Raw genomic sequence first — 21,894 nt, 5'->3', positions numbered from 1 at the left:
ATTTTAAAATCTTTGATGAGTGAACCCTCTTTTTATCAGACAAGTTTCTTGATACACCAAAGATTTTGGCTAACTCAGACTCATTATTTTGAAAACTCTGTTTTTCTGTTTACTTTTAGACAAAGTGTACAAGGAGTAGAAGACAAAATCACAAAACTGAAAGTAACTATGGTGGCATGGGACCGCCATGACAATTCTGTTATAACTGCAGTTAATAACATGACTCTGAAGGTTTGGAATTCTTTCACTGGCCAGCTTATTCATGTCCTTATGGTAAGAAAAATAAGAGTGGCAGTTTTACTCAGTATACTGTAACTCACATATCCATCATAGATTTTTTTATAATATCTTTATAGATTTGCATAACAAGGCAGAAAGTTAAGGAAATAATTACATACAGAAAAATTTAAAGCTAGTTGAATTTCTTGTGACTGTCAACCTAAAGTAACATTGTCAATGAGGATGGAGCCAAAGTAGTTCTTCACGTGCCCTCCTTGCAGAGACATTGTTTGTTTTTGAAATGATAGTTTATAAATTTAAAATTTTAAATCTCTGTTATGTTTCTTTAAAATCATCTTTTGTAGGCAAGTATTAGCAGGCATCTGTTTGGATTAGATTTTAATTTGTGTAGACAGAGTGCCATTGGTTGTGTGTGTGTAGGTTTTTTTGTTTTTTGTTCTAAATTGGCAAGGCTTTTTATGGTGGCCTTTAAGTAGAAGGAAGATATGGGTGAGCTTTTGCTGACCTCCAGATATAGCATTCACTTCCAGGTTGAAAAATAAGATGGAAGACCCAGATATTCCTTGAATAGAAGATGCATAATTGAATTATTAATTAAGTACATTTTCATAGTAATGTACTTTTGTCTATATACAAATACAAGTTGTATAGGAAATCAAGGGGAGTTGCAAGTGATACTAAATTACAGATTAAAATGAATATAATTGAAACTTTGATAGGATGATTCCCATCATTAGAATGTCAGCATTAACCAGAATGTCTTCCTGAGGGTATGTGGGAAACCCCACAATCATGGCAACATTTTAGAAACTTAAGTTTTTTTTATTGAAGTAGTAGGAATGGCACCTACATAGAGAAATATTATATACCTTTAAATATAATTATTGAATTTAGACTTAAAATTCTGCAGTTATGTGGACACTTGTGGTTGAAGAATGAAGAAGATTGATAAATTTTAAGATTAAAATGAATGGTGCCTAATGCATTTTAGTCACAGGGTAACGTTAAGCAGGGGAAAAAAATGGGGACAATATGGGCTTTTCAGTTGCAAAAATACATGCGATTTGTGAACAGTGATATTTCCCTAGTCTGGTTGTAGGAGATTCAGAATAATAATCCAGATTAGGATCTCTGCTGCAGGGAGCCTTAACATTTTTGTTTGACCACATTTTTACTAGATTCTCTCATGGACCATCTGCTTTTCCAGCTATATTTGTATAACGTCCCTGTGGTAACTACAGCAATTGTGTATTTGAAAAACTATTAAGTAGTGTATTTATAGTTGTCTTTTAATGCATCTTTTTATCAGAAAATAAGGGGAGGTGAATACCATTGCTAGCTCTCCACTCACCACCAGTTACTAATATCTAAATACATACATAAAATATATATATGGGTATACAGACACATTCATAGAGACCATCAGAGCGCCTTCTATGTCAGCTGAACGAGCTTGCAGAACAACACAAGTTTGTTTCTCTCACCTAGAGTACTTGGGGCATCTGCTGTCCAAAGAGACTCTTGGACCCAGAAATTGAACCTGGGTTTCTAATGCAGTATTTCAGGGCACCAGTCACAGAGCCACCAATTTCCGTCTTTTCCTGCAGTGAAACATATCTTTTTCAGGTTCTAGACACCATTTGCCATAAAATAAAAAGTAGTTATGTAAAACACTGGGTCAACAGCTGCTCCTCAACCCAAAATTAAAAAATACAAAATTGAAATTCAAGATCAGTACCCCTATCTTAACACAAATATCAGTTCTTATCATGATCTTATCATTCCTTAGGCATGAAAAAATATGCATATATTTAATTTTACTACCTTCCTGTTCTGCATTAAAATTAGAGATTTTTAAAAAAATCTTAATTACAAAAGAAGTAGCTCCTGCATATAATTTCATGCCATTGTTGAAAGGAAATGCTTGGCACTTGTTAAATGGATTTCTACTTTTAGGGTAGGTTTCAGAGTAACAGCCGTGTTAGTCTGTATTCGCAAAAAGAAAAGGAGTACTTGTGGCACCTTAGAGACTAACCAATTTATTTGAGCATAAGCTTTCGTGAGCTACAGCTCACTTCATCGGATGCATACTGTGGAAAGTGTAGAAGATCTTTTTATATACACACAAAGCATGAAAAAATACCTCCTCCCACCCCACTCTCCTGCTGGTAATAGCTTATCTAAAGTGATCACTCTCCTTACACTTTAGATAAGCTATTACCAGCAGGAGAGTGGTGTGGGAGGAGGTATTTTTTCATGCTTTGTGTGTATATAAAAAGATCTTCTACACTTTCCACAGTATGCATCCGATGAAGTGAGCTGTAGCTCACGAAAGCTTATGCTCAAATAAATTGGTTAGTCTCTAAGGTGCCACAAGTACTCCTTTTCTTTTTACTTTTAGGGTACTAATTCTTTACATAGCCTAAAATCTTATCCTAATTACTGAACTAGTTCTTTACTAGATGTTTTTGGAGCAGTTGCACATATAATGTAGAATGAACCCTCAAAAGGTTAAAATTGCTAAAATATGAGTCAGAGTTTTTAAGAATGTCATTTCCAGCCCTCTGGGCTTCTAAATTCATTACAAAAATGTTGATAGTGATTTAACTGATAGTTACACATTTCTATTTAAAATTGTCACTGGAGAAAGAGAAGCATATAATATAAAGATACAACAAATTTATGAAAAGCCACCCAAGAGAGTTGCCAAAACTGCTGTTGTACATGAGACATTTGTACAGTTTCTCATCATTATATCATTATTCAGATGTGTATACTGCAGATAGTGTAATAGTAGTAAGTATTTCTGTATGTATTTGTGTAACAGTCTTCTCTAAACTCTCCTACCAAATCTTTTAAAAAAAGATATATATTTTTTATTTCAGGGACACGAGGATGAAGTGTTTGTACTTGAGCCTCACCCATTTGATCCTAGAGTTCTCTTCTCTGCTGGCCATGATGGAAATGTCATAGTTTGGGATTTGGCCAGAGGGGTCAAAATTCGGTCTTACTTCAACATGGTAATTTTTCTATGGTTATTTGCTATTCCTGCACAAATATAAAGTACATTGCATTTTGGTGGGTGTGTGGCCAGGAGAGGAGGGAGCAATCCTGGCTCCATTGATGTCAGTGGCCAAACTCCCATGGACTTCAGTAGGGTCAGGATTTCACTCATAACTTTTATATGAAGTTGCTTGAAATGATGATTACATTAACTGATGATTTTTCTTTGCATATATCAATGTGGATCCCACTGTATGTATGCATGTGCCTCGTGCACACAAGATCAGAGTCTTTTTGAATGCCAGTGTCTGTTGGTGCTGCACATGCAACCTGTGACTCCCAATGCTCCTGTATTGGGGCATAAAGGGGAGTATGGCTGTGACCTTCCCTCAGTTCCCTCTTACTATTCATGGCAGTGAGATGGAAACTGGGAAGCTTCCAACTCACTAGTTTTTAGCTCTAGCTAAATCTCTCAAAACTTTTCAAAATTCTTCAGAATGCTTCTGATATATGACCACCATGAACATCTTTGATCCATCTGGATTGAGTACTGATGATCAGAACTACCTGTATTCCCCACCCCCAGTACTGAACCACCTCAATATGGTAGATTCAAAACCTGTGGGCTTCAAGCCCTACAGGTCCTGTGATGGACTAATTACTTAGAAACATGGACACAGCAGTCTTCTCTTCTATTTAGGAGAGTCCCACATGTTCAGTACACCTCTCTTTCATCGCAAGAACAAGTCAGTCATGTGATGCGTGGCTAAAGCTTCCCCTCCTGGGGTAATCTGTGAAGGTCTCCTCAGATCCGAAGGAAATGGGCACCAGAGCACCAACAGCAGACAAACCAACTTAATCCAGTGCCCCATCCAGTAGACAAGCAACCCAAAAGGTCAGCGTAGAGAAGACAATGCTGAGAAAAGACCTAGCATTGGCAACAGCACAAGTGCTCTAGTTTTAAAGCATGCTCCACTAGTTCCGTAGCCAACCCCATGTTCTGAGTGTCCCTAAGATTCTGACTAACAGAAACCGGGACTGGATGATGGGATGGATTACTCAAAAATGGCCCTCTTCTGTTTATTTCCTCAGAAAATATCTGGCCCCATCCACTATCAGTAAGAAAGGTTACTAGGCTAGATCACTGGTCTGACCCAGTATGGCCACTCTTATGTCGGGGGCAACATTAAAAGCTCTGTCTTAGCCATGTTAAACTTGAACTAATGGCTGTACATTCACAAGGAGAAGTTGGAGAAAAACAGGCTGAGATTTTAATTTGGACAGGAGGAGACAGGTCAGAAGTAGAGAAGTAGATCTGGAAGTTGTCAGCATAGAGATGGTGGTTGAATTTATGTTTGTGGACAGGATTATCCAGAGACAAGGTGTAGAGGGAGACGAGAAGAGGACCAAGGAGTAAGTCCTGTGGAACTCCCACAGAAAGTTGAAGAAGGGATGAGGTGGATTTTCAGGACACACTGAAGAAGCGATTAGAGAGATAGGAGAAGAACCGGGAGAGGACAGTCATGGAAGACAAGATTTGAAGAAGAAAAGCATAGACAGCTGTGTTGAAGGAGGCTCACAGGTCAAGAAAATGAGGATGGAGTTACTGGTTCTGAGCTTTGGCTAAGCGGGAGAGATTATTATAAACTTTGGCAAGAGTGGTTTGGGTGGAGTTCAAGGGACAGAAGTACTGGAGAGGGTCTAGGTTGGTACTGGAACTCCAAATAGTGATTGTAGATATCATATTCAAAGGAAGAAGAGAGGTGGGGAAGTAGTGGAGGAGTAAATGGGGTCAAGGGTGGGTATTTTAAGATGGGAGAGACTAAACCATGCTTTTTTTGTGAGGAGAAAGAATAAGGGATGGAATGGGAATGGACCCAATGGAGATCAGGAGATGGGTTGGGATGAGGTCACGGCAGCAATTGAAAGGGTTAGATGAGAAGAATAGCTGAGACACTTCTGCATCTGTGACAGGGGAAAAGGCAGAGAGAGTTGCTGGTGGAAAGTGGAAAGTTCACGTTGTATTTTGTCACTTTTTTCTTGGAAGAAGTCTGTGAGGTCCTGTACGGAGAGAGAAGCAGAGGCAGGAGCAGGGAAGATTTGAGGAGTCAGTCAGTAATCAGATGAGAAGTAGTCAATGCTGAAGGACTGGAAGTCGTGGGAAGTCTGAGTGACGGGTGAAGGAGGTGATGGGTGATGCTGAAAGGAGCTAGGTGATTGGAGAGGGGGATTTCAGCAACAGAGGTTAGAGAGAGCACAGAGCTTGGTGGAGATCAAATTGAATGGGCCTTCTCATAAATGGAAGAGTTGAACCAGGGCTGCAGGTTGAATGAAGAGGTGAGAGTGAGGAAATGTGCAGCGAAGGGGTTGCATGGCTCATCAACATGAAAGTTGAACTCACTGGTGATGAGAATGGGAGTTTGTGAGGTGAGGAATCAAGAGAGCCAGGAGTTGAAATCAGAGAGGCTGAAACAGGTAGAGAAGCAGTAGTAAGTACCTCAAACAGGATTTGAGTACTTTTCACCTACCACCATCTGGGCTCCTTGCTTGTGATGACAATACAGAAAAAATTTAAATCCAGTAAGAGTAGCTCTAACGGCAATAATCCCAAAAGGCTCAAACTATTTGGGAAAAAATTGTTCTCCTCTGCTCCTTACAGCTGTGAGTGGCATATTGCCAGACTACTGGCCAAGTATGACTTTTTAACCTGGGACAGGGTTACTCCCTTTCTATTAAAGCTCCCACATGACAGCTGATGTTTCTTGCCAGAGATCACCTGCAGTCCTAATCGACCATGGCTGAGGTCAGTGTACTCCCCATCCAAGCCACAGTTCTGCCCCAGGACCTGCAAAAGCTCAGTGGCTGGACCAGGAGAATACAAGACCCCTTTCTTTCTCCCCTCCCCATTGGTGATGCTTATCACAGATGACTTAGGGACAGGTTGGGACTGCCCACCTGAACCATTTGTAGATGCAGATGATCTGGTTCCAGGATGATCTGAAACTGCATATGAACGTCTTGGGCTCAGGGCCATCTGTCTGGCTTGTGTGGCATAAATGCCTGTCCTGCAGGACTCTACAATGCAGATCTTGGTGGACAGTAAGTGCACAGCGCACTATATAAACAAGCAAGGAAGTGCTTGGTCATCTTCTCTGCCAGGAAGCCATCAAGGCTGTGGACTTGATGTCATCACCATGGGGTAACCCCACTCTCTCTACACCTTCTAGGAACCAGCAGCAACCTGAAACTTCTTAAGCATGTGCACTATAACCAACCACAAATGGCAGACATCTGTCATGGAGGTGATATTTTGCTAGTAGGGGACTCTCCCAATAAATCTGTTTGCTACAGAGGAGAAAACCAAGTTCCTGAACTTTTGCTCCAGTGGGGGTGTGTGTATGTGTGTGTATCTGAATTTCTTACCAGACTCCTTCCTGCTGCAGTGGTCTCCAGGCCTCCTACATGCCTTTCTTCTGATTCTCCTCCCTGGAGTGATCTCCAAATTCAGATGGGACAAGGCCACATTGATTCCAGTAGCTCCCTACTGGCTGAGACATTTCTGATTCTGAGACTTATTGCACATGTCTATTCAATCTCCAATCCATCTCCTTGTGTGGTTGTACTTGATATCTTAGTATCATGGTTAGATATTGCAGCCAGACTCAGACATTGCACTTGACAACTTGAATGTTGGATGTATGAAAGCTACTGTCAGAGATTGTTCTCAACAGATGCAAGAAATCCTCATACAAAACAGGGAACTGTCTCCTAGGATGATCTAGCTATTCCTCCAAATGGAAATGGCTCTCCTTATGGGCAATCCAGCCTTATCTGGGCGCAAATGAGGCCATGTGCCCAATGATCCTTGACTATATGCTGCACTTCCGTCAGGCTGGGTTGGCTCTTAGTTCTCTCAAGGTTCACCTTGCAGCTGTTTCATACTCGGTCTTTTCACATCCAATGGTATCCAGATTCCTCAATGGTCTCTGTAAAGCTGCAGCCTGGAGCCAACACACTGACATTAGTTGAACATTACACCTTTGACATGGCAGTTGGTTTGGGAGAATTTGTGTGCCAAGTCTGGGGGAGTTGTACTTTAATCTCTGTTCTGCTCATATGGCTCTTTCCCACTCTCCAGAGTGGACACTGCTTGATAGTCATCTAGAGTGAGATAAGCACTGACACACACTTGAAGAAAGAACTTTTACCCTTCAGTAATTGAAGTTCTTTGACATGTTGTAATCAGTGTGGATCCCACCACCCACCCTCTCATTCTTGCTTTTTGGCATCCTTAGCTACAATTGTCTTTGAATTGTGAGGAAACTGATAGAGGATCACAGCTGCCATGTCTTTATGTCATCATAGAGGGGCAAGAGGAGGTACAAGGTGCGTGGGCATCCCTGACAGATGCTACTATTCAGAAGACTCTGATCTTGCATGCGTGAGGTGCCTGTGCACCTATAGTAGGATCCACACTGACTACAATATTTCAAAGAACCTCAGTTACTGTAGAGTAAGTAACTTCTTTAATTTTCTAGGGCCTATGAAAATACATCCATAAGTATCCAAGAAATTGTTTGTGAGCACTTTCTGTGGTTTATAGTTTGAGTAAACAGTGATTGTGCCCACCACTTGGCAGTCTCCCACCGAACTGCATATATCCTAAGCAGAGCAATTAAGCTAGCTTCTGAAGATGAACCTGAGCTAGTGTTGTACCAAGAAGAGGGACACACTTTTGATATGCTGTGCATATGTTGAAAGAGGTTAAACCCTCTTCCTTCAAGGTATGGCTAGTCTGATAGATAAAAAGAAAACATCTATCATCATTAGATCTCACAGGAAATTCCTTATGTACACAGTTGAAGATGAAGTCAAACAAAACTACAGAAATTACATTGATGTAACATACAAGGTCACAAATATAAATGGTGGAAAGTTAAATTTATGCTTCTTACCATAAGATTAAAATTCAGCCCTGTTATACATTCTGTATTTTATCATTTGAATTTATTTCTCATAAGACGTAGGAAAAATTATATACATAAGCATTATTTCATAGGAAACATTGCATAAATCAAATAATGCTGCATGTTTGATTCTATATACCAAAAGACAGATATCAGTTCTGTATTTTTTAAGTCTAAGTTTAATGGCATAAATATGAATATATTGATAGATTCATGTATAAAGAAAAGTAATAGAAAATACAAAATACTTGTGACATGCCTCAGTTAATTTTGCTCTGTACATCTTAATGTTTTCATCCTCGCACTTAAGTGTTATAAGGGCCCGATCCTGTAAATGAGATTCATACTGGCTCAGACCTCTCCATCCTAATGGAACCTCATTGGCTTCTTCTTTACATTGCATTGCAAGATCAAGGCCTGCATTTGCTATTAAAGTTACATTAATGTAATGTTCAATTCTGTTTTTCTAGTTTATTCTGAGGGAAAAAAAATCTAGAGCTCTTGTCCGGAGGAACTTCGAAGGTCCTTAAATTTGAGCGGTTAAACGTGGAGAATTTACAAACGTAGTTACCTTTGCTAGTGGTGCTTGAGAGCATCTCATTTTTGCCTTTCAGTGATTATAAATGCTACAACAAGGAAGATGCTGCAGAGATTGTACCCTCCTCAGACAGGAATCCAACTTTGGAAGAGCATAAAGATTTCAATAGAAAATCTTTCTATGCTGAAATATGTCCATTAGTGTTGTCACTATCGGCATCAACAAATGTTATTGCTGTTTTTGCACAGCACTGGGTGTTTAATCACTTTATTTCTACTATCTTTCCAAATATTGCAAAGAGGCTAATACTAATTGTGGACTGGCATCTTTTTAACTATGGACTCAATTTTGATGCAGCAATATTTTTTTAGTTGAAATGTAAAATTAAACTAACTCAGCTATGTTAAAGGATTTTTGACTCCTAAACATAACTGAAAATCAGTCAGAAAATTAAAGGAAATAAAAAGTGGCAGTAGTTTATTCATACAACTTTTAGCCACACATTATAGGTAATATACCCTCCTTCCCCAGTCACTGCTCTTCTTTTGCAGAGAGGACCGCAATATTTTATAATGTATTCCAAATCTCCTTTTTAAAGTTTATAGTCTAATGACAGTAACTACATTTCAAGCAGGTAAATTTAGGACACTCAAATAAAAGGTGTAGACGTGTTACTGTATTGCTGTGGGTAGTACTATCTGGGTATTCCTTAAGTACTGTGTGAGAGTAAAGGAAAGATTTACTGCAGTAGGAGGCCCTCTTCTGGAAAAGATAAAAGGTTCCTCAGCATGCATTTTCACTCTTCTGTGAGGAATAGAGTCTGTGCGCATAATGAGTAGTTCCCTCTAAAGTTCAGATTAAAGTAAAGGCAGTGGAAGGGTCTAGTGTAGTGAAGAGAGCAGTGACAGTAGGGACTCCAGGGTGACAGTGACTCCAACTTATTTCCTTTCCAGAATGCTGGTGGAAATAGTATTTGTTAGAATATGTCTGTGGAGTGAAAAATATAATTACATTTTTGTTATGTAATTGACAGAATAAAACTTGATTGTGCAGATTCTTATATTTTAATTTATCTTCTTTCATGGTCAGCCTTGAAAAAGATTAGACTTCAGCTTTTTTGAATATGGTGTAGTAAAGAAAAAATATGAATTCTTTTGGTTCTTAGTTTGCTTTTTCTAGGATAAATTCTGTTACCAGACTCAAAAGTGGTAAAATACTTTCTGAGGCCAGGAGAAACAAATACAAAAAAACAGATCTGACACTGTTTTGAGCGGCTTTTTTAATAAAATGAGTACTTATTAAAGTGAGACTGGAGAACACTGATTGGATGGTAAGCAGATATTATTGTTCTCTGGAAAACTGCCCCATTCTAGATATGTAACTGCCATATTGTTTTATGCCTCTCTGTAGTTGAGGTAAATAATGTCAACTGTGTTGACATCTTAAACCAATAAGGCTTGACTTTTCAGAAAAATAGGTGCCAACAGCAGGTAATTCAGTGATATGTATTTTAAAAATGAACGAATATTTTAATCAAACATTTTAATTTAAAATACAGCTGACAATTTATGGAGTATGAGAAATGCATACCACCACAAGAACTTTCAAAAGATGTGCTGAATAAAATAAATACAGCTTTCTTTTCAATTTTGATTTATATTCACTATATGAAAGTTAGTGTGGAAAAACATTTTAAACCAGCTGTTTAATTAGCTGACTGCTTGCTAGTTTTTGTAAACACGTTAATGCAAATTACTAGTTTACATCTAATTCCATACAAAAATGATGTTAAATTAATGTCAGGTTGGCAGATCAAACAATCAAAGTCAGAATGCAGGCTAAGATTTTCAAAAGTGGGTGTGCAAAATTTGGCTCCTACATCCATATTTAGGCAACTAAACATGTGACGTGATTCTTGAAGGTGTTGGGCTCCCAAAGTCAATGTAATTGCCTGGTAGGCAGCATTTTTGAAAATCAGGCCAAATCTGTAAGTATCTATAGCTGGCTTTAGGAGCCTACCTTTAGGCACCCATTTTTGAAAATGTTACTTACAATAGTCAACAGTGAACACAAAATCTTCAGTATTTCCCATATACATTATCATTATGATAGCCTGTGTGTGCTCACATGCTATTTATAAAATAAAAATACATTATGCAGTTTTTTCTATAACCTTGATCACATAGCATCGTTATAGAGATTAATGCCATCTCTGTGAAGGTACTTCTTATACAAAGTAAATAGAGCATACTTAACCTATTTTAGGGAAAATGCAATAACATATGGAATTATGGGCTGGTATGTGTGTAATGTTAGTTTGTTTGCAGTAAAATCTCTCTCTCTCTCTCTCTCTCATATTAAATTATTTCAATAAATATGCTAGGATCTGTTGTACTTTAATACATCTTGCTATAATAAACAATTGGTATGTAAGACAGTTTAAATATTTAGTATCTGGAAATAAGTTTTTGTTCGCTAATAGAACGTCAGTTTTAAATTTACTTGTACTTCAATGAGAAGTATATGGATCAAAACAGTGGTGAACAAAGCTAAACTTCTGTACTCAAATTTGTACATGAATTTAAATTTTTTTAGAAATTTTATACAATACTTTGAGAAGGTGGTATCTGAAATATAAAACAGTTTCAGACTGTCACATGGAAAATACAATTAGCCACATCCCAATGATCAAAAGGACACTGTTAATATAATATTTAGTCAGTGTGTGAGAAAAAATGAGATAAGTGGTGAAGATACTACTCCTGTCCCTGGGCATCCCAAATTAATTTTTGAAGGTCTAAAATCTTTGTGTAGTTTTTTTAATGGCATTTATCTCCCCTTTTGTTCTGTTAAAAATCCACATACTCAGGACTAAGTATGATGCAGTTTCTATAGCAAAACAAATGAAACTGTACAAAAAGAAAACAAACTGGAAAAAATACATGATCAGTTAAAGTACTATAATTGTAACAATAGGATGGAAAAATTCCAGACAGCATAATTGTTAACGGTGTCCTTTTATACATTTTTTAAAATGTTTTTTAAATTAGAGTCCTTTCTGTGTCATAGGATGTCCCTTTGGTCTTGTATTTTTAATGGAGGTAATTAGGAGTGCTCAACTTAAATATATCTGTTCAGTGCCCCTAAATGCACGCACCAGCACCTAGAGGAAATGCACCATTTACTTTCATAGGTTGTGTGATGATTTTAATGCAGTTTTAAGTTTCAGTTTGTATCATTCTCCACCTCCTTGACTCCTCTTCCCCTTTTTTAATATTTAGAGTCAGATAAAATTTTTAAACCCCCACCCATATAAGATTAAGAATTTAAACATAAAAGTGAAGAAATTCAAACATTTTCTCAAAACTTCGTGAACTTGGTTGAACACATTAGATATATATTAGACATTAATTAACTGCATAAACAGCAACTGGCAATTTGCAAAATGTGGCCAAACTATGGATCTTATGGAAAACTTTAATGCTTGAATTTGGACTTCTTGATCTCTGCATGATATTTACATTTCAGAAAAAATTTCAGTTACATTTGCAGATGTTGTCCCTGATCATGCAACTGGAACTACATGGGTGGACCCCTGCTCCCACACAGAACCCCCATGAAGTCAGTGGGGCTCTACACAGGAGTAAGGTTCTGCCTGCACAGATGCAGTTGCAGAGTCATGGCTTTTGGGGGGATCTTTTCTCCCTCTTCCTTTTTCTTGTTACACCATTCAGAACAAAAGATTGGGAATTGACTTGGAGGTATTCTCCTTTATGGAATGTGATAAAAGTGGTTCTGCTAAAGCTGGTTCTGTTCAGTCATTTTCTCCTGGATGAATTAAAAAAAAAAATTACTCTGTTTAAAAATGATTATTTAAGAATTGTCTGACCCTTATTTTGCTTAGAAGAATCTACTTTGTCAGTGTTCTAACATCCACTAATTCAAATTAAATGGGTTTCTTCCTGGAAATTGTCAATCAAGCAGGGGCTGCCAGTTGCACTTGAGAATTTCTTCACTCTCGTTGTCCTTCAAGGAATCTGTTGTGGTTTCCAATCTTTCCTTATCCTTAGCAGCAACTGGACACTGCTGTATCACTGTACAGAAAATAGAAGTGAAGAGCACAGATGCATCCTTTCATCCCCTTATAGTATTATGCTGCTCTATCTATCTCCAGAAGTCCATCCATAGAACTGGAGGTATACCAGGCAACTTCACCTTTTTTGCAAAAACTCTGTTCCTTTAACAATCCTCTCAACATGACTCCCGGACTTTTAATGTTGCACTCTAGTATATCCTGTTTAATCTGATAAATTCTGCAGTTTCTCCAGTATCATCACTCCTATTTAATGCCTTTTGTTAATTAGGCATACCTTTTAATGGGAAGTCTATCCACTACCTGTTCTACTGAATTGTTCACTTGGATCTTTTCCTCTTTGCCTAGTAGCATTGATGATAAACTCTGAGAAGAATATTCTGAGCCCATGTGCAACACATCAACCATTATCAGACACAGAGATTTGAGTCCTTTTTAGAAGAAAGGTTGCAAAAAATCTGAGTCCATCTGGGACATCTCAGTGAGATTCTATATGCTTCTTATTTATGTCATATCTGAAGTAGTTCCTGTGGACCAAACTTTATGGGAGCTCACGCCAGTTGTTATCCGGACACTTGGATTTATACTGGAGCTTTAGAAAGCAAGGTTTTCTTTCCTCCCCAGTTGGGGTCACTTTTGTGGTAGTTGCACCGTAACTAAATTTTTCCTGGATTCTGCAGTCTAGGATCACACTGGACTGTTGTGACTTTGGATGCAGGTTTCGAAGTGCAGAATGACTTGGGATAAAGGTTTCAAAGAGAAACTGTATTTTTCATCAGTCCAGAGCAGGGTGGTCCTTCTTATCCTGGTTTTAAGTTTCAGGAAGTTCCTCCTCAGTCAACTGTGTAAGTGGATAAAGGCAGACATTCCTTTGTTGCTTTTAGAAACAGACAAGGGATCGTGGTGAGCAAGACTCTCCTAATGGCAGTCATAATAGTGCTCAGTTGGCTCAAGATAAAGCTAAAGCTGCACTTGGAAAAACTTACATTGACTAAACTGACTAGCTGAGAAGATGTGTCACATCCCAAAAAAATGGTGTTTGAATATCTTGCCATTAAAAGATCACATCCAAGCCTGAGGCCTCTCCTCTGTGGATCTGTTCATCTCTGAGAAGAACTGCAGCTTTCCCAAATATTACAGATGATATCCAGGCTAGCAAGCAAGCTTATTTTCAGTCCTGTTTTCCTTCCCCATTTCTTTCATTTCTTTGCCTCCTTTCCTTCACTTCAGCTTTTGTTAGGATCCTAGCAAACAGTTCAAACAAGACTGTAGTAACGTACAAATGGCCCAGGAAATGGCGTTTAATTGGTGCAATCAGATTAAGTGATGGTTCTCATAAACCTCCAAACTCACAGTTCACCAAACCTGACTTAGATGCAGGTCAGTCACAGTAGTCCAGAAAGAAGAGTATTGTATTTTCTTTGGGAGGGCAGGGGGAGGCTTGTAAGCAAAGCATTTTGAATAAATTATGCTGGCCAAAGACTGTCTGGAAACTCATTCAGGACAAACCTGGCCACATCTAGAGACTAAGCACTGGTACATATTGATCACCGGAGAAGCTGAGCATCTACAAGATAGGATCAGTGTTCTTTTTGTGGTGCATCCAGAAAAGAATGTCTTCAGCTATTGTATTCTGTTCTATAACTTTTGTAAGAGTTTCTTGAGAAGAATCCATCCAAGCTATTTTTCTACTAGAGTGGAAAACCTTAATCTAAGATTTCCTCTGAATTTCACCAGAGCCAGGAAATAATTCTGCCCAGTTACTGCCTTTCTCCAACAAGAAAAAAATCTTTAATGTGTTAGGCTGTAGGAGGACCCTGGAGTTGTATTTAAGGACTCTGCAAGGCTTATTTCTGTGCAGAAGTTACCTGCCTACTTTACCGGAATCATGACTTCCTCATCGAACAAAAAGGTGAGCCTCCTCAAAAGATACCAGTAAAGCTGACTGCTTTGTTGCATCTACACATTCACTAAGCTTAAATTAATTCTGCCTTCCTCAGTCAATTTGATGTTAGGATGGCTCTCTTGAAGGACTAATCTGTTTTATTTTCTGTCTTTTCTGTGGGATACTTCTATTAAGAGCCCTTTCATTGTGGAATAGCAAATGCCAAAAACAGAGAACATAATAACATAATTGTTTTCTGTGTTCCATTTTACTAATCCAGAAACCTGCCTCACTTTTCTTTGAAACCTCTGTAGTGAGAGGGAGTGTAAACTAGTGATTTAAAGGGACTGGGAGTAAAGAAGAGGTTTTGCCACTGATATATGTGACCCTGTGCCTCAGCTTCCTAATTGGTAATATGGATATATTAGTGCCTACCTTATAGGAATTTTGAGGCTTACTTCAGTAATGTTTGTAAAACACATTGATAGCCTTTGTTGGAAGGTACTGTGGAAGTGCAAATTATTATTGTGTGGAGTGAATTCCATTTTTTTTTGTAAGTTTACAGGCCTGCCATGGTTAAGGAAAGAATTTTTTTGTGTCTTTAAAAGACAATGCAAAAAGTTCTTGACTGGGGAGTGTAGAAAGGGACTATCTGAAGAGGTGCTAAAGACATGAAAACTCAGCGTGGTGATTGGTCACCTCTGCTTGATTGACAGGTTTCAGGGAAAAACAAAAACCCATTTGTTCTGGCTTAATGGAACTGGAGAACAGAAAATGAGTATCAGGTAAAAATTACTTTTTTAAAATCTTTGCAGTTCTCCTTTTAAAAACTGGAGTTAAGACCACACAAATCTAAATTCTCCGAAAAAAATATGGGTAGGAATTTTAGAAGAAAGCAATATATGGGTTGATTTATTCAGTGCATATCCTAGTGGATAAGTGGTGAAATCACAAAAATACCATTGCAGTTGATGCTGATTGACAAGTTTAACAGGCAGAAGATAGAATCAGTGTAGCGACTGAAACCCTGAACTGGATGCAGCTCTTTGTTTAATTTATCATCAGGACATCAAGGGGGAAGGTTTTGTTGTCTCTTCCTGTATTGTGCTTGCTCTGCGATTAAAGTCAGTCAGTTTCTACTGCTATTAATCTGGCATATTTCATGAGTACTACAGCAAAATTCACTGATAAGTAAATGGCTAAAAAGTAAAAGACATACTGGGTCTGTCATCTAACAGTATGCTGTCTTTGGATGTTTTATGTACATTTCAGCATCACAGTGTTGAGATTGTAATTTAGTATGATATGTCTCCCTAGTTTTTGATTACCGTTTTTTTGTTTGTTGGGGTTTTTTGCCTTAATGTATTTCAGATTGAAGGACAAGGACATGGGGCAGTTTTTGACTGCAAGTGCTCTCCTGATGGCCAGCATTTTGCATGTACAGACTCTCACGGGCACCTTCTCATTTTTGGCTTTGGCTCCAGTAGCAAATATGATAAGGTACAGTGCAAGGCATAAATCAAAATATCCTTTTCACTGTTTAAGTAAAAGTGTTTGTGCATGCATTTTGTTGGAAAAAAACATTGATGTTGAATTTATTTCACAGCTTTTAAAGCTTTTTGTCTTTTCAGTCATGTAAGGTATAGCTTTTATATTTGTATTGTTAGATTCCATTCTCCTTCCCTTTATTTTCTGTCTTTTTTTTCCAGCTCATACAATATGGTATGTTTCTGTAAGTTGCTACTGCTTTCTACCTCCTGTTCAGCTGCAGTCACTCCAAGTTTCCCTGCTTAAAACACAAGGAGTAGAAATACCTTTAATAATAAAAATAGATTGAAATGCATAGTACTTGTTAAGTAGGTGACATTAATATACTACAGTGAAATTCGTTCTAGATTTAACCCTGGCTTTCAGACATAATTTTGCAGGTTCCTGATTAATTCTAATTAATTGAAATCGATCTTTTTAAAAGATATTTTTGGATTATCACATTTATGGCTCTCCGTGTTTATATCGCTTGCTCCGGAAGTTATTTGGAGACAAATTCATTCTGTAAATTCATACTGTGGGGGCATCCCCCTAGGGGGGTGTTGAGGAACAGTTGGGGCGGGGGGACACGGCAGGGCCTGAGCCAACTCCCGCGGGGGTGGGGAGGGAGTTCGCACCATGCTTCTAGCCATGTTTCGCCCCCAGACCAGCTCCACTCCCAACCTTGCTCCTCCCCCAACCCCATTCAGCTCCCAGATCTGTTCTGCCTCCAGGCCAGATCCACCCCCATCCCACTCCACTCCCAAACCTGCTTTGCCTCCCGTTCCACTCAGCCCCCTCTTCTGCTCCCACCTCAGCTCTGTCCTCATTCCCTCTCTGCCCCCAGACCAGCTCTGCCTCTGGCCCCAGCTCCTCTCCCATCCCCAGCTCTGCCTCAGCCCAAGCTCTGCTGCTGAGGAAGCCTTGGCTGTACAACAATGGAGGGGGAGTTAATGGGGAGGGGGGTTGGCGTGGTTGGAGAAGTTTGTGCACCACTGCTGTAAATGTACTGTATGTTATATTAATGTAATTTTAAGTAGGGTAGGTTCATTTTGGTGATCCTAGATACTTCCTTATGCTTATACAGGCTCCCAGTAATGCTATATTGGCATTAAAACTTGACTCTAATATGGTGGAAATCAGTGTTTGTTTAATTACTTTTATAACAGACTTTTGGAAGTATCTGCTGTAATAGATAAAGATTTTTAAAATTTAGTTGTGTGTATTAACAGATAGTCCTAACAAAATATTAATACTAAAATGATATAAATGATTTCATGCTTATTTCCATTTCACCCCATATCTCCTAAAAATGCAGTAACATAACTGTAATAGTCAGATGTACAATACATCAGAGTTTGTAAATTACTTAACCCAAGCACAGTTGCTTTCTGCGAAGCAACTGTGTTTTTAGGGGGTAGTTATGGGTTTTATTCCCCAGTACAGTACAAAAATGACTATTAGATAGGAAAAACATTAGCCCATTATATACTTCTCTGGAAAGGAGGTAAAGTAGCTCATCTATGACCACCTCATTTTTACATAAGTGTCCATCAGTACAAATCACTTACTTGCTAGGAAAAGACATTAAATACTTACTACAGACATATTTCTTTGAATGTTTCTATTTTTAATCAGTTGCTTGTAATTAATCAAAAATTGGCTTTACGTTACAGATAGCAGATCAGATGTTCTTTCACAGTGATTATCGACCTCTTATCCGGGATGCCAACAACTTTGTCTTAGATGAACAGACACAGCAGGCTCCACATCTCATGCCTCCCCCTTTTTTGGTTGATGTTGATGGCAACCCTCATCCATCAAGATACCAGAGATTAGTTCCAGGTCGTGAGAACTGCAGGGATGAGCAGCTTATTCCACAGATGGGGGTGACTTCCTCAGGTACATAGAACTTAGGTCCGGTATGCTATAGTGCACATAGGCTTGAATATTAAATTCATCAGATGGAAAGTATAGTGCAGTGGTTCGTGTGTGGTCTAATACAATTGGAGTTAATAGGACTCTAGAATATTGCCACTATGTTTATCAGATTAATTAAGAAAAACCCCTTTTTTGTGTGTAATAAATCTTTATCTTAACTGGCAGCTAACAAGAGGAGCAGCAATGATGAGAGAAGATGTGATTTTGGCTTTGAGGGGAACTGCCTCTAGGAGCTGGGAGTCTAAACTTATATTCAGTTGAGGAGAGAAATATCAGATGAGATTAGGGATTTGACTTGCTTAGGAAAACGTCAGCTGGAAGCAAGGAAACAGCAGCTAGACATTCAGTAAAACTAATTCTTGATCTAACATAACTGCTACGTGCCATAATTGAAATGCATGTTTCTAAAAATTAAGAGGGTAATTTGCAGTGCTGATCTTGTACAATTTAGTAGGAGCCCCATTAGAATACAGTTTTTTTCCCCCCTGAGTGATTGTCTGTACAGATTCCACTGTTGGTGCACATGCATGTGACTCTTTTTAACTAGTGTGTGTCCAGTGGACTCTCACCAGCACCTGCAGCATGCCCTCCTCAACACCCCTCCTTCTCCAGATAAATTTGATGGAATAAAAGGTGTGGAACAGGCTAAACTGCCACTCACTTCCTTCTTGCCACCTGTGACTGTGATACAGTGCCATTTGCAGTGTTCACATCTCTGGCACTGTGCAAATTAGATCTTTAGGTTTACAATTAATGGTATTGTTTAATGTAGTTTAGTGTTAGCTAGTTTAGTTAAGTTTCCTTTGCCGGTGGCTTTAAACAAATAATCAAAAAGACAATATTCCTTTTTTCATAGTTTAGCCCACTATGTTTCCTTTCGTCTCGGTAGCCCCCAACACATGCACACTTGTACAGGAGTACTAAGAATATGGCAGACACCAAGTTACCAGGGTTTAAGATCTGTTCCTTATGTAACATCACTATGCCCATTAATGATGGGCATTCTCAATGCCTCATCTGTCTCTGAGAGACACATTTTGGAACATTTTTCCACGGGCCATTCCTTCTCGAATCTCACCCAGAAGGCGAGGGAGGCCTATACAAGCTTGCTCAGGCTCTGGGAGATCAGAGAAGCGTCAGCAGGCAGGTCAGTTTGTTATTGCTAGTGCCCTGCTGAGCCATGATTCCACTCCATGCTCCCAGGCTGATGCTGCTCACATGCCTTGTTTGTCTGCCACTGCAGGGTCAAGAAGGTGCATCTCTCCAGTGAAGAAACTAGGTGTAGGTTACATTCACCAATGCCGAGCAGGAGACCCAAGGGCCACATTTCTTCTTGGCCATCTTCTCTTAAGGGCCATAAAACTGAGTCTGGTTCTGGTACTTTGATATTGTAGACGAAGGCTGCATCAGTTCCTCCAGAATCTAATGACTGAGTTGCCCTGAGTACAGAACCTTGGCATTGAGCTTGGTACATTGAGCTTCAGTGGAGAGTGGTTCACTGACTGCAGAAGTATCAGCCACCAACATCTGAGACTACAGCACTGGATACTTCAGTGCTCTCCAGCTCAGCACTGAAGCAGTTCACAGTACTGAATGACTTTTCCATTGGCCCTATGTAGGAGTCACCCTTGCTAGAATGTAGATTGAGACATTATTGCTAACTCCTCAGCCGCCATGTCTTTCCAGAGGTGTCTCATTGGTACCAACGTCTTAAATAAGATACACCAGACAGGATCCTCCCTTAGAGGAGGTTTGCTCCTGCTCTTCCTCATCAGCAGAGATTCTTCCCTACTGATGGCCCATTACTCCCATGGGTGGCATAGTGAGACTCTGGAGCTTAGTCTATTAGAGGAGCTAGAAGATGATCAAGGTTGCATTGGGAACATCTCAGTGGGTATCCCCCCTTTGTCCTGTCCCCCATGATACCCATACCAGTCATCGCTGTATTGGTCCCCCTGGGATATGAATCCTTATTTCAGGAAACCAGCATTCTTCTTCTCTGTATCGAGGGATGGATCTCTCTCAGCCAGGAAGGAGAGTCATTCTCCCCAAACTTCTCAGTAGGTCCAGCCACAGCTACTAGAAGGTTAGAGGGAGAATGAGGGGATGACCTTCACTCTGCTGAGCAGAAGTACCCATCTCCTCTTCTTCCCCAGATAAGCCTATCAACCCTCCAACTACAGCCTCGATGGATCAGTTTAAGATCTTTCAAGAGCTAATGATAAGGATGATAGAAACAGTAGACATTCCTTTAGAGGTTATCCAGGAACAAAAGCATTAAGTTCTGAATATCTGGAAGGCCAATTATGCCTACAAATGATGCTTAGTTGAACCTGCCAAGTCAATTTGGCATATGCTTACATCAGTACCATCCAGCTCCAAGAGATTTGATGGAAGGTAGAAGGTCCGTGCCAAGTGGTTTGAGTTCTTTTACTGTCATCCTGCACCTGGCTCTCTGGTGGTGCAAGCTGTCCAAGAGAGGACAAAAACATCATGGTTCTCCAAAGTCCACACCTTACGGAAAGGACCCTAAAAACCTTGATTTTTTGGTCAAAAGGGCTATTCATTAGCCAGTCTGCAAATGAGGATAGCAAACTACCAAGTACTGCTCTCAAGTACAGTTTTTTTTTTAATTGGGACAAGCTTTCAGTGTTGTAGACAAACTATCCAACAGGCATCAGGAGGAGATGAAATCCCTCATGGCCCAGGGCTAGCTGACTGCCAGAGCCTCACTTTAGTCTGTGATTGGATTTCCTGGAAGGAAGAACAATAGCCACTGCAGTTATCACGAGGAGATACGTTATGGGGTCAGGCATTTGGAATTCAAAGGGAGGTCCAGGTAACAATTGAGATCCTACCACTTGAGGGCGGATAGCAATTGAGGAGCTCTCATTTGAGAGCATTAATGTGTTTAATAGTGGCACAGATGAAACATTCCATGCCCTGAAAGATTCCAGGGCAACCTTGCACTCCTTGGGACTCCGTCTTCTCTATGAAGAGAGAGCAGCAGAGACCATGGCCTCACTACAGGCAGTGGTCTCCATCCCGATGATATCCGCATCATTGGAGACTCCAAGGGAGAGGCAGAGATTTCACCAGGGGTGATTCTGCCTTCCCTTCAACTGCCTCCCAGTCTGGGGCTCCAAATACACAATAAATTTGATGCCATTGACATCTTGATTGTTGCACCACAAAACTCTTTCTGTTCAACTTGCCCCTCTCCCCATTTGGTAACCACTTGTTTTATTTTCAAGAATTGAGCTGGGATAACATTGGATAGGTGGGCCCCTGGGTTAATAAACAAGGGTATCCATTCCAGTTTCAGTCTCCTTCAACGTCCTCCCCCTTTTCAGGAGCCCTTTGATGAGAGACGTTTGAAGTAAGAGAGAGACCCCTTTTTACAAGTGGGAGCAATGGAGGAAGTGCCCTTAGAATTCAGGGACAAGAGTGTTTTGTTCCCACTACTACTTAATCCCAAAGAAGAAATGGAGTTGGAGACCCTTCCTCAATCTTTGATGTCTCAACACCTTCATCCATCATTTCAAATTCCTCATGGTGACCCTGACTTTTGTAATCAATTTTTTTTTTTGATCCTGTGGACTGGTTCATAGCTCTTGATTTGCAAGACACACATTTTCACATTTTGATACACCCAGTACACAGAAAGTACCTGAGATTCCTGGTAGGAACATCATACTCC

The 21,894-nt window shown here is 39.6% G+C and overlaps 1 protein-coding gene across 5 annotated transcripts in view; it reads left to right on the top strand.

Moving 5' to 3' along the window:
• Nucleotides 1-21,894, top strand: part of LOC102939288 (pleckstrin homology domain interacting protein) — a 309,900-nt gene that overhangs the window by 158,702 nt on the left and 129,304 nt on the right. For all 5 annotated transcript variants that reach the window (XM_037894360.2, XM_037894359.2, XM_037894361.2 and 2 more), the window contains 4 exons: nt 120-273; nt 3,126-3,260; nt 16,098-16,226; nt 17,930-18,155. In XM_037894360.2, coding sequence (XP_037750288.1) covers nt 120-273; nt 3,126-3,260; nt 16,098-16,226; nt 17,930-18,155 — 644 coding nt within the window. The remainder of the gene's footprint in view (nt 1-119; nt 274-3,125; nt 3,261-16,097; nt 16,227-17,929; nt 18,156-21,894) is intronic.

The sequence above is a fragment of the Chelonia mydas genome, chromosome 3, assembly GCF_015237465.2.
Source record: "Chelonia mydas isolate rCheMyd1 chromosome 3, rCheMyd1.pri.v2, whole genome shotgun sequence".
Classification (NCBI taxonomy): Eukaryota; Metazoa; Chordata; order Testudines; family Cheloniidae; genus Chelonia; species Chelonia mydas.
This window is presented reverse-complemented; position numbering and strand designations above follow the sequence as displayed.